This window comes from Dromiciops gliroides, chromosome 4 (assembly GCF_019393635.1).
Source record: "Dromiciops gliroides isolate mDroGli1 chromosome 4, mDroGli1.pri, whole genome shotgun sequence".
In the NCBI taxonomy this organism is placed as follows: Eukaryota; Metazoa; Chordata; class Mammalia; order Microbiotheria; family Microbiotheriidae; genus Dromiciops; species Dromiciops gliroides.
In genome coordinates, this window is record NC_057864.1 from 76,912,932 (window position 1) to 76,926,684 (window position 13,753).

Here is a 13,753-nt window from a genome sequence, read left to right on the forward strand (position 1 = left end):
AATGAGGTAACCAATTCCACTAATTATTACCAGGAAGAGTGACTCAGTCACTCAAATCAATCCATGAACTCAGTAACTCAAAGTTCCATTTAATGATGTAGCCAGCAACCCACCCCATGCCTACCCATCTTTTGCTACTCTTGTCCATGTTCTCACAAAAGTTCCTCTCAGGGGGTTCACCCAATGGACTGAAGGCTTTTCTTTCTCCTGTCTAAATTTGCTTCTTCACAACTTGGACTCTACTCCTAGTTTTACCCTCTGGGATTGAACATAGCAAGTCTATCCCCTCTTCCACATGCTATCATATCAGAAGACAGCTCTTAAACCTCCTTTGAGTCTTTGCTTCTCCAGGCTAAAGAGCCCCAATTCCTTCATCTAGTCCTCATGTGGCATGGACTTAAGATATGTTCCCATTCTGATTGCCCTCCTCTGGACCCTCTCCAGCTTATCAGTGCCCTTTATGTGATTCTTTCCCAGGCTCATACTGGGAGGTAGAACTAAAAGGAACCTGGGAACTAGGTGCTAGGGTCCATCCTGGCTCTGGAATTCTGATACGGTGATTTTATAAGCCCTCACTCCTTTCAGATGGAGGTTCTTTGCTATAAATACATCTTTCCTCAACCCATCCCTTAGTTTCCACCCCAGGAGGATGATTACAGGGGAAATGCCTAGTTCCCCAAAAGCCAGTTCTACCTTGTTCTGTGTGATCTCAGGCTACAGAAAACCCATGCTAGAGTCCTTATTCCCACTTACCGTAGCCTTGCCCAAGTAATCCTTCTTGGCCAGCTGAGCCACCTGCTTCTCATTAGGTCTAAACAGTTTCCCCACAGGAATCACCACTGGCTCATACAGCTTCTGTTTCTGAGGTACAAAAACCATATAAGATGCCTACATGATCAGGTGGCAGAGATTCTCTTTGCAGTGTGATTCAGTGATGTAGAAAGGCCACAAATTGTCCTCACCCTCATTCAAAGGCAGAAGCAGAGCCCAGGTGAGATTCAATGCCAAATTCTATCCCCAAAGCTCACAGACATTCAGATCTGCTCCCAACACTTACATTGATTTCACTCTTTAATAATCCCTACTCTCCCCCAAACACATTGGCTTAAGGGTGATGACTTATAAATGCAATTTAGATTTTTATTTCATCTTTAAACCCAATCAACCCAAATCTGAGTCATTTCTACCACCACCACCTCATCACTGCCCCCCCCAACAGCCAAATAGCCTTACTTCAAGTTCCAACACCTTTCCTCTCCACCCAGATCTGAAAACCCCCCTACTCTCAACAACAATTTTATTTTATTTTATTATTATTATTATTTTTTGCAGGACAATGAGGGTTAAGTGACTTGCCCAGGGTCACACAGTTAATAAGTGTCAGGTGTCTGAGGCAGGTTTTGAACTCAGGTCCTTCTGAATCCAGAGCTGGTGCTTTATCCACTGCACTACCTAGCTGTCCCCCCCCCTCCGCCCCACCATTTTATTAAACTGTTATGGAAGCAATCAGAGAGAACTTGCTCCAAAGATTGACTTTTTCAAAGATCCAAGATTTTCTTCCTAAATCTGGAGATAATAGCAAAGTGCTATGGATTTCTCACCCTTTCATGAACTGTGAGATAGTTGGTCTCAGAATCAAGAAGACCAAGGTTTAAGTCTTATCTCTAACACATGACCCAGGACAAATCACTTAATGTCTCAGCACCCCCTGGCAATTGCCTAAGTCCATAAGTTGTAGAACATGTACCAACCTACACTGGTAGATAGTTTCTTCTCTAGGGTGTGGGCTATGTCAATAAAAAAATCACAGGACTGGTCCCTGCCTCTTAAATGGAGGATTTATTGAAAACCTCATGGTCACCCTTGCCCAGAGGGAACCGTACCCAAATGGCTTCCATAGCTTTGTCAATTTTGGAGTGTCTGGCTTCTGTCTTCATGCTCATGGCCAGAGCCAAGTGCTCCTCAGCTTTCTTCCATTCCTCTTTCTTGGCATGGATGAAAGCGATGTTATATAACACCTAGAAAACCATTAAGTGTCTCCATTAAGACTGAGAGGACTTTAGACATAGGAATTGGAGAAGCAGGAATTTTGCCCAGATCAAGAAACAGAAAATAGCCCATGTTGTTAAAAAAGGATGAGCGCATCCCATTATGGAATTTTGGCCTCCACTGGGGCAAAGACCGAGTTACTGGGTCACCTGTCCCCCTCAGTACAGCACTCGAGACCATGGAGGTCACTTGTTCCAGATCTTGGGAGGGACAACATCACTATCCAGAAATGAGCAGAGTCATCTTGAAGACCAGGGTCATAATTCCAAAAGGGAGGACAGAAGTGTGTAGAGATCCTATCACCAGGGTGTATGTTAATCCAAAGATACAGGACAGGCAAGTCTGATATGCAGGAAAGCAAAAGAATCTTCTTAATGATACATCTCATTAAAAGGATGCTGAGAGGAAGCTGAAGGTCCTAGTGACCAACCTTGTTCCAGATTTTCCCTATCCAGTGGGCTCTGATTAGCATCCTGGCACTAGGGTAGGGCAGGTCTGTACGTACAATGTCTGGAAAACCTACCAGTACAAAAGATTGTGGAAACTACTAGGATAGGGATCCTGGCTGGGTTCTGGATCTTACTCTTGCCCTATTTTACATTAGGCATATGTTTGGCTTCAGAAGGCTCCATTGTCTTTTGGTCTATTGCCTTCCCTACTTCTATTTTCATCATTACTGATTTGGGCCATTCATGTGGATGGCAAGTTAAAAGTGAAAGACAATTGCCCAAGTCCAAATCCAGACCCAGGCCCAGGCCCAGGCCCAGCCCAAAGCCTTTTCAACAGTCCTGACTCTGCCCCAACTAAATGAATATAATGGAAGGGAATAAATAGCAGCTGCCTCAGACTTGGTGACCTGGTTCTAAGATCATCCCCATGGCTGGAAGCCTTAGTCCTCTTCGCCCTTTCCATCATCTCATTCTTGTTCCCATTCCTCCACCACCCCAGGTCTCATCAATCTTTCATTTCCACATCTCTCATCAAAACAGGCTGACTAACTACTTGGTGGGGATGTTTTTGAGGGGTTTTGTGCAATAGGGAGTTGGTAGTGCCTTCCATGTCTGGAACCCTAGAATTCCAGGCTGCTCAGCATTTAAAGCATTTCATGATCTGGTTTCAGACTACTTTTCCATACTTATTCCACGAAAAGGAATTCCCATTATGACATAACAACAACAATAAACAACATTTATAAAGCACTTACTGTATGCCAGGCACTATGCAAAGCGTTTTACAACTTTTATCTAATTTGATCTTCACAACTGCCCTGGGAGGGAGGTGCTGTTATTATCTCCATTTTGTAGATGGGGAAACTGAGGCAGAAGTTTAAGTGACTTGTTTAGGATCACACAGATTATAAGTATCCGAGGCTAGATCTGAACTCAGGTCTTCCTGACTCCAGGAATGGTACTCTATCCACCTTGCCACCTAGCTGCACCAACCTGTTAGTTAACATACCAACAACTGATTACCCACTCTCTGCTTGAAGATCTCTATAAAAGGAAAACCTACCACCTCTCCACTTCGGTGCATCTTGAATTGTTGGGATGTTGTTTACTGAGATCAAGCCTAAACTGGCCTAGAAGGGCAACTTCAACCCATTGCTTCTGGTTCTTCCAGCCTTTGGGGCCCAAGAGTCTGGCTGAGTCAAATCCCTCTTTTACAAGCCAGCCCTTCACCCCACCCCACCTTCCTAAGAGTCAAAGAGTTTTTATTCCTGGCCCAAACACTCTCTCTGCCTCTCAGCCCTCTGATTTATAACTAAGAGTCAGGCTCTTTGGACACCCTTGACTTCACAGGACTGGTGAGAGCGCACACGAAAATAAGTCGGCAAAGTGCCTCAAGCTCCTGCAAGGTCAACATTGTCTCTCTGCCATGGCAGGTCCCAGGACTTGGTGAGTTTCCACTCCTGGGCTGCTGGCTGCCTCTGTGCAAATGCCTGTGGAATAATAGGACAGTTACTATGGCAGAGCTCCAGGCCAAGTCTGGGGTGATGTAGGGGCAGGGGTGATGGAGAGTTCTGAACTCTTGTGCAAGATCCACTTCTGCCATCTCCAGGGAGCAGCTGCCTTCCCCTGACCTGACTCATAATTCAGTGGAATCACTGGGACCAGCCTTTACTCTATGCACGTGGAGGAAGGAGAATTTAGGGCTTAAGAAATTAGATCCCATTTGGTTGTCCTCTCCAAACCAGTGGAATAGCATTTCCGTGGCATTCAATTTTGTTGCCATCTTAGCCTGATCCTTCCCAAAGCTGCTGATTCCAGCTAATAAATCAGGTCTCCTTGGCCATGGGGTGGTGAAGGGAGCTTCCCAGCTCCAGCAGCAGAGCCCGAGTCCAAAACACACATCCCCAGGGGGCTCAGGCTACTCCTGAAGGATACTGAGAATCTATTTTTAGTCCTGGTTAGAATCAGACATGAGAAAAGTCAGTTTCTCATGCCTAGGAAACAAAGGGAAAAGCTTTTCTTAGAGATTCTTCTAAATAAAGATCATAGGATCATTTAGAGAGAACTGGAAAGGACTTTAGCGATGAACTCATTTCACCCTCTCATTTTATGGACAAGAAAGCTGAGGACCAGAGAGGTTCATTAACTTGCCCAAGGTCACTCAGGTTATAAGTAGAGCCAGAATTTGAACCCAGTTCTTTTGATTCCATATCCAGGGTTCTCTTCATTGTACTATACTGTCTCTTGGAGACTTACCGTCTTTACCAAAGCGATTGATGTGTCATAATGATGAGGGGGTTGAAGGAAGTACATGATCATAGGGAAGCAAAACCATTTAGCAATTCCTGAAAATCATGATGACATATCCTTCATGAATGAGGACAATGTGACTGTTCATAAAGCATGTGCTTCGAGTGCTCTCAGAAGCGGGGCAAAAGGGTTTATGCCAAGTGATCTACGTGGATCCTTCTGACCAACGGTATGCATTTGGATACACAAGGGAGATACGCGGTTGTGGCTGTGGGCTATCATTATAGAACAACATCTGACTTGGATGGGAAAGAAATCCCAACAAAACTAGACTTAGAGTGTTGAGTTTGCTGTTATTGTTTAGTGGTTTCCAACTCTTCCTGACCCCATTTGGGATTTTCTTGGCAAAGATACTGGAGTGGTTTTGCCATTTACTTCTCCAGCTCATTATATACATGAGGAAACTGAGGCAAACAGTACTTGCCCAGGGTCGCACAGCTAGTAAAAGACCACATTTGAATTCAGGTCTTCCTGACTACAGGTTCCTTGCTCTACCCACAGTGCCACCCAGCTGCCCTGGAGTATAGAGATCTGAGTTCAAATCCTGACTCCAGCCATGATTAGCTGTGTCATGTCTGGGGTTGGATTTGAGCTTGGGTCTTCCTGACTACAGGCTCCGTGCTCTATCTACTGTGTCACCTGCCTGTCTCATATTCCCTTTTTATTTTTTGTTTTCTTGTCTAGGGGCCAAAGATAGCCAATGAAAACTCTTTTTATTTTTTTTGCAGGGCAATTGGGGTTAAGTGACTTGCCCAGGGTCACACAGCTAGTAGGTGTCAAGTGTCTGAGGTTGGATTTGAACTCAGGTACTCCTGACTCCAGGGCCGGTGCTTTATCCACTGTGCCACCTAGCTGCCCCCTTTTTCTTTTTCTTTTAAAAAATTTTTTTTTTTGCCAATGAAAACTCTTGAGCAAAGGAGTGTCTGGAGCAGAGTTGTGCTCTAGAACCTAGATGTGGGTTGCAACCCCTTAGTAACTAAATGTGGGGGTTGTGAAAAATCTGGCAATAGTAAAAGGTTATATATACCTCTCTTATATACCTATATACCCCCTGGGAAAATTTCTTGGGTGAAAATGGGTTGTAAGTGGAAGAAGTTTAAGAAGCCCTGGTCTAGAAGATTACTTAGGTAGTTATGTGGTGTTTAACCAGTTTTCTTCTTTGTGGAGAAACTGCAGCTGGGGTTGTCTGAGAGAGACAAGGGGGATCCCTAATGAGGTCCAGATAGCTGTTAGCCCTCAGTTTCAGTCCCTTTCCTTTGCTGGCTTCCTCACCTCACAGGCAAACAGCTTGAACTGCAGCCCCAGGATCTTGTAATCTATCAGCTGGTTCCCTCGGAGCTGAGTCAATGCCTCTTTCAGGTCTTGAAGAGCTGAGTCATATCTGCAGGGCAGAGAAGGTTAGTCAGCAAATTCAAGGCATTGTACTTTCCTGAATGCTCTCCTCTCTCTTTCACACACACACACACACACACACACACACACACACACACACACACACACACCCTTTATTATTTTCATTGGTCTAGTCAATCCCTAGGGACAGCTAGGTGGTGCAGTGGATAGAGAAGTGTGCCTGGTGTGAAGAGGACCTGAGTTCAAATCTAACCTCAGACAATGACTAGCCATGTGACCCTGGGCAAGTCACAACCATTTTTGCCTCATTTTCCTCATCTGTAAAATGAACTGAAGAAGGAAATGGCAAACAGGTCCAGTATCTCTGCCAAGGAAACCCTGGATGAGGGCATGAAGAATCAGACACAACTGAAATGATTGAAAAATAACAGTAAATTCTTAGTGTCAAAATCCCTTCTACCAAGGTAGATTAGCACCTGCCTCACATTTATAGTCATAGAGTTACCTGAGACACTAACAGGTTAAGCGACTGGCCATTCAGCCAGTATGTGCCAAAGGCCAGACTTGAACCCATGTTTCCCTGACTTAAGAAGACCAGAGTTCAAATATGACCTCAGACACTTACTAGATGCCTGACCCTGGGCAAACCTCAGTTTGCCTCAGTTTCCTCATCTGTAATATGGTGATAATAATAGCACTTTCTTCCCAGGGTTATTGTGAGGATTAAAGGCAGCTAGCTGGTGCAGTGGATAGAGCACTGGCCCTGGAGTCAGGAGGACCTGAGTTCAAATCTTACCTCAGACACTTAGTAGTTGTGTGACCCTGGGCAAGTCAGTTAACTCCAATTGCCTGGCTCTGGAGGAGAGAGTAAGGCTGATGAATTTGCACAGCCCTCCCTCATTTAAATCCAATTCAATGCAAGTCATGACATCACCCCGATGTCATGGTCCTCTTTGAGAGCAAAAGACAAACAATTGTGATCAACAAATGAGATCAATATTTGTAAAAAAGTACCTAGTACCCTGCCTGGCACATAGTAGGCACAATAAATGTTTATTCCCTTCTCTCTTCTCTATGTCCATTATGTCATAGCTGCCCCTCCAACATTGAATATATATATGAACTGGATCCAACAGACATGGACTCAAGGGGAGTGTCCTTCTCGATGTCATTCTCACTGATGTGCAGAGAGTGGAAACCGTCCCATTTCTTGGCTCTGGACTGGCCTATTCACCAAAGCTGAGTGGCAGTGCTATACAACACCACCCCCCAACCCCCATATGGCTCTCTCCTTCCTTTCCCCTCAAGCTGTTCTTCTGTCTCAAGTTACCACAAGGTCAGTCTCTCTTCCTCTGTCAGCACAAACACTTCCACCTTTCCTTTAGCCCTGACTTTGTCTCCTATGCACAGAAGCAGACTGGCGGCTCCTCTCCCTGTAAAGTCAAGGGGTAGCTGCTTTCTCCCCTCCCCACCCTCTTCCCCTACACTTTCTGTCCTTCTCAGTCCTCTGAGACAAAGAGCTGAGTCAGAGTGAGCCTCCTTGCCAAGCAAGAAATGTCACAGCCTGATTTAGCTCCAAAGCTGTGGGCACCCACACTCAGTCTCTCTGACAGCACACCGAAGCTGCAAAGACAGCCTCTCCTTCCCAGGGCTTTTTCCCTTGGCTTGAACCCACTCACTTCTCCACTTGTGAAGCCGTCTTATGTTTTCTCTACAAAAACCAACCGACCAGCCAACCAACCATCATTGCCTTTCTAACAAGGTTTCTGTAATCTACTTGACTCTTGGCTTGTTCCTATCCTCTTGTATATGTCCTCTAGAAGGAGGAAATCTTTTCGCTTCTGTGTTAGGGCGTGGCTTTCTATGACTTGAGGGATGGGGAGAGTCTCACTTATTATTATCATCATAATTGAATTAAGGTCAGGGATGCAGGCTGACTAGGTCAGGATCCCTCATCTGGAGTGAGGAAGAAGAATGTGCAGGTAGAGACAGCCAGGGTGGCTGGTGAAGAAAGCAGTAGCCCCTGACTCCCAAGGAATCCCACCAACCCCTGGGTCTAGTCTCATCTGACCTGCTCATGACTGCAGCATTCAAAGGCCTGTCCTTATATTGAGGCATCCAACTCCCTTTTCAGCTGGTGGGGGCTGTTATCTAGGTAGACTCCCTCCTGGAGCCTGCAGTTTCATTTCCACAGGACTGTCAACAATGGGGGCCCAGGTGTTGGCAGTGAAGGGGATGTGCCTATGTCTTCTTGTAGCCTTTAGGCATGGGCACGTCTCTGTGGTATGTATGCTATTCAATAACCCTGATAGTTCACTTACAGTTAGTATGGCTGTGTCTTTGTTCCTTGATATCCTGAAGGGAAGACAGTTTATTGAGTTTATTGTGCTACAGTGACTGGAGTCATAACATCGAGCTGAGCTTTATCACCTCAGTAAGGTCTTCAGCAGGAATCTTGGCTCTTCTCTTTACTCTGTGACTGAGGACAAATCAGTTCCCTTCTCTACCTCTTTCCGGGAGGCAGCATGGCACATATAATGGAAAGCTGCAGCTGGAGTGAGGGGACCCAGTTTATAATCCTGTCTCTAATTCTTATAACCTGTGTGAACTTGCGTAGGTGAATTACTTTCTCTGTGTCTAAGCTCCTCATCTATACCATGGGGGGGACTAGGACCCTTCTCCATTTTTTTTTTTTTTAGTGAGGCAATTGGGGTTAAGTGACTTGCCTAGGGTCACACAGCTCGTAAGTGTTAAATGTCTGAGGCCGGATTTAAACTCAGGTACTCCTGACTCCAGGGCCGGTGCTCTATCCACTGCGCCACCTAGCTGCCCCTCTCCTTAATCTATAATCTTATGATCTGGGCCTCAGTTTTTCCATGTGGGTTAGGTCAGATGGTCCAACCCTAAATTCCCTTCCAGTTCTAAAATTCTAAGATCTTAATATGCCACAGGGCCTCCTCTATACTTCTCCTATGTTGCTTACCCAAGAGGTTTAAGAATGTCCCTTTCCAGTCTATGTACAGTACATGTGGCAGATTATAACATGAGAAAACAGAATATGGGTTACCTGTCATTTTCTATGCCAAGAGATGCGTCAACTACAAGAGTTATCCCCAAAACTCTGCCTCATGGTCTAATGGTTTGGGAGTCTGCCTTACCTGCTCGGTGGGTCCTGCTGCTGTTTTTGGCCTCATGGTAGCTATGCTGTTGTGTCAAATGTGTCCTTCCAAGAGATCTTTTTGTGAAGGACTTGGCAGCTACTCCTTGGCTATCTTAGGATTCAAATGTATAAGTGTGGGTTCCAATAAAGAAAGAGCCTCAGGAGTTAGGAGACTCCAAGTTCTAACCCCAACTCTACAAATATTAAGGGACAACCTCTGGTGGGAATATGACAACATGTAAATATAGGATCTTAAGTATTTTAAACATGGTATGATCAGTCATTGAGGTAACCATCTAAGGGCACTGGTGTAACTTTTAGATATAATCTTTTACAGGGCATCTAGGTGGATAGAGCACTGGCCCTGGAGTCAGGAGGATCTGAATTCAAATCCGGCTTCAGATACTTTCTGGCTGTGTCACCCTGGTCAAGTCACTTAACCCTGATTGTCTATGTATGTATGTATATGCATGCATGCATGCATGTATATGTATACATACATGCACACGTGTGTATATGTGTATATATACATACATATACTATATATAGAAACAGTGTATAGAGAGAGAGAGAGACAGAGATAAACACACACACACTTGAATCACATGGAAACCAGGTTCTAGTCCGGTCTTCTCCTGTGCCTAATCTTGCAGGGTTGTTGTGAAGATCAAAAGAGAGAATATTTGTAAAAAGTGCTTAGCACCTAGTAGGAGCTATGTAAATGCTTATTCTCATACCCTTTCCCCCGTGAAAACTAACAAGTCATGTGACCTTGGAAAAGTTCCTTCATTTCTCTGGGCCTCAATTTCCTCCCGTGTACCATGAGGGAGTTGGAGTAGTTGATCTCTTAGATACTTTTTGGCTTTAATATTCTATAATTTTATCATTACAAATTTATTCACCAAGTGGGTAGTAAGTGCCATTGCATTGACAGGGCTACCTTCTGCAGATAGGTGGCCTGGTGGATAGAGCACTGGACCTGGAGTCAGGAACACTCCAAGTTCAAATCTGGTCTCAGACACTTACTAGCTGGGTCCCTGAACAAGTCACTTAACCCTGTTTGTCTCAGTCCCTCATCTGTAAAATGAGCTGGAGAAGGAAATGGCAAACCACTCCTGTATCTTTTCTAAGAAAACCCCAAATGGGGTCATTGAAATGACTAAACAACAGCTTCTGCTTTAGCAGGATATAACAGAAGTGGGAGACAGGATCCAAGTCTCAAGGCGGTTGATTGTCTGTATACTTCTTCCTGATTAACCACTACATCAGAAAGGCAGATCCCTTATGTTTCATTAAGAAGTAGATGATTTTGATCTGCTTATATGAGGGGAACTCATCAAAGTAGCATACGTATCAGTTAGTTTTAAAGTTAAATGTGGAAAGAATCTGACTTTTAGAACTAGGAAATGAAGTTATTTTCTTTCTACTTTTTGTGATTATATCATTAATATATATATTGTTATAATTAATTATCAGGAACATATTAATCTCCAAAAAATTCTTACCCATGTCTCAATGTGGCATGAAAATGACTGTGGATCCTCAAAGACTAGGTCGGTAGAATGCAAACTCTGGAAGAGTCTCCTAATTAGAAAACCTTCCCAGATGGGACCTTTAATGATCTGTCTCTGCATTTGTTCACAAGGCTCCACCCAGCTGACTTCTGACTGGCAACTCACCAGAAGGTTAGGTTATTCTTCATGGGGTGATGAATAATTTTGACATGAAGACATTCTACTATCGTGTGGTGGGGTTGCAATCTAATTCAGTGAAAAGAGTTCCTAAACTGGTAAAAATCATAGATCCTCTGAAGTAGTAACCAAAAAAACCAAAACAAAACATTACAACAACAACAAAAAGGTGGGTATTGGACTTTTAGCTTTATTGGCAAAAAGAGAATCCAGGAAGGGACAGGATCATTCCTCAAGAAGGACAGGATAACTGACAAGTGACTGAAATAAGCCAGAGATACCTCTTTCTTCATCAGCTCCTATTTTCTTTGCCAAGGAAAACGATCTTTGGATTGGAAAGGGCAGAAGTAGAACGAATAATGGGAAGTGGATACCCAGTAAAAAGCCAGGAGATAGGAAGAGAGAGTCTAACTGCACTTGGGGACTTCAGGGGGCCAGGTCTAGTCAAACGACAGACCAGGCTCCTGAAAGGACTTAGGGATCATAGCTAACATCCTTTCTCATCTTTGAAACATCACATAGAACAGGAGAGGTGCTGCCAGCCTAGAGAAAGCCAAGCATGGTCTCTCAGTTTTCAAAAAGGGGAAGAAAATGGAGCCTGCTAACTGTCATGTACTGCGCTTGACTTTGATTCCTGGTAAAACTTTAGAGGACATTAAAGGGTAGTTAGTGTAAATCTGGAAAAGGAAGTGGTGATGACCAAAAGCCAGTGTGACTTTCTCAAGAACCAGTCATATAACACTAACTTTATTTCCTTTTTTTGATGAGCTGACCAGATCAATGGATCAGGGGAATACTATAGGTAGGGTTTACACATTTTTATAAAGCTTTTAACAACATCTTTCATCCTATTCTTATGCACAAGATGGAAAGACAGTCACCTAGACAGTCACCTGTTTAGGTGGGTTTGGAACTGGTTCAATGGTTGGACCAAAAAAAAATTGCCCCCTTCCAATTAAAAAAAAATTATATATATATATATATTTTTTTTTTTGCCCCATTCCAATTCTGAAATTTTGTGATGTTAAATGTAGATGGCTCCTGTCTTGTGATTAATGTTATAAATTAGATCACTCTTGTTCTCATTAAGCAATTTGAATAAGATCATGCTTAACATATCTTTGTACTTCCCTGAACACATGTATTACAGTAAACATTCAATCAATGTGCCTGCCTCAGTTTAATCATTTGTAAGATGGTGATAATAAAAGCACCTTACCTCCCAGGGTTGTGGTGAAGATAAAATGTGCTAATATTTTCAAATTATCACTTTGCAAATCTTAAGGCGCTCTGTAAATGCTAGTTATTATTATATAACAGAAGAGAGTTGGTGTAGTTTAGTGGAGAGAGAGCTGGCCTGGCAGCCAGGGAGACCCAGATTCAGATCCTACTTCTGACACATGTGGGACCCAGAGCAAATCATTAAACCCCATAGTTTTTTTGTTTTTGATTTTTTTTTTTGCGGGGCAATGAGGGTTAAGTGACTTGCCCAGGGTCACACAGCTAGTGTCAAGTATCTGATACTGGATTTGAACTCAGATCCTCCTGAATACAGGACTGATGATTTATCCACTGTGCCACCTAGCTACCCCAAACCTCATAGTATTTCAGTCGACTTTCTAAGACTAAAGTTGCAGAGAAGGAGCCAAATGCATTAGTTGGAAGACTTTCTAGGGGCAGCTAGGTGGTGCAGTGGATAAAGCATCAGTCCTTCATTCAGGAGGACCTGAGTTCAAATCTGACCTCAGATGCTTGACACTTATTAGCTGTGTGACCCTGGGCAAGTCACTTAACCTTCATTACCCTGCAAAAATTAAAAAAAAATAATGCATCAGTATGCTCTAGCCTTCTCACCTGATACATTTTTTTTTAGTGAGGCAATTGGGGTTAAGTGACTTGCCCAGGGTCACACAGCTAGTAAGTGTTAAGTGTCTGAGGCCAGATTTGAACTCAGGTACTCCTGAATCCAGGGCCAGTGCTCTATCCACTGTGCCATCTAGCTGCCCCTGCATTTTTTTTTAAAGAAAGACTTTCTTCATCTGGGAGTTCCTTATACCAAGGAAATCACAAGTCCACTCCCTTGGCCTTAATATAAGGCAGTGTGGCTTAATGGCTAGAGAGCCAGTGTCAGAGTCAGTATGGACATAGGTATCAAGTCTCACCTCTGACACATATTGGTCGTGGGATTCAGCGGGCAGATCACTTGACTATTCAATGCCCAGGAAACTCTAAGACTATTCATTTCGGGAGCTAATCTGCATTGGTAGAAGGAATGTCCTTATATGAGTGAAATTGTATGCAGTTGTGTGTGTACATAGTATATGATAGAATTTACTCTCATAATAGTCCCTTGAGGTAGCAAGAGGGAAGCCATCATTGTCACCATTTTCCAAATTCAGAAAAGTTGGTTAAACTGATCCAGATCAACCAGCCAAGCAAGACAATGGGGAAGAGTTGCTGAGGGATTCAGGAGAGGGCAACAGAAAATAACAACCTAGATTAAAAGACAAATGTCCTGATTCTTTGTCTTATACAATTTCTACTATATTACACTCACTGTTTATAAGACGGTCTAGGGTTCTCTGAGGGAAAACTCTCATCATTAACCTACAAAGAAGAATTTTCTCTCCCTAGTGGGCAAATTAATTTCAGCTGTGAGTCAAACCCTGCTGTGTCAGGGTCCCTATCTTTACGGAGATATTGAATTAGCCCAGTAAGCAATCCTTATATCCAATTCCCCG

General features: G+C 43.6%; 1 protein-coding gene across 3 annotated transcripts in view; it reads right to left on the reverse strand.

The window, feature by feature from the left end:
• Positions 1–13,753, reverse strand: part of NCF2 (neutrophil cytosolic factor 2) — a 45,807-nt gene that overhangs the window by 17,652 nt on the left and 14,402 nt on the right. For 2 of the 3 annotated variants that reach the window (XR_006356404.1, XM_044004522.1), the window contains exons 3-5: positions 6,081–6,189; positions 1,884–2,018; positions 754–861 (exon numbers count right to left, since the gene is read on the reverse strand). Coding sequence is in view for 2 of the 3 variants with exons in the window: in XM_044004522.1 (XP_043860457.1) it covers positions 754–861; positions 1,884–2,018; positions 6,081–6,189 (352 nt within the window). In the remaining variant the exon portion in view is untranslated. The remainder of the gene's footprint in view (positions 1–753; positions 862–1,883; positions 2,019–6,080; positions 6,190–13,753) is intronic. The other variant, XM_044004523.1, reaches the window with a different exon arrangement.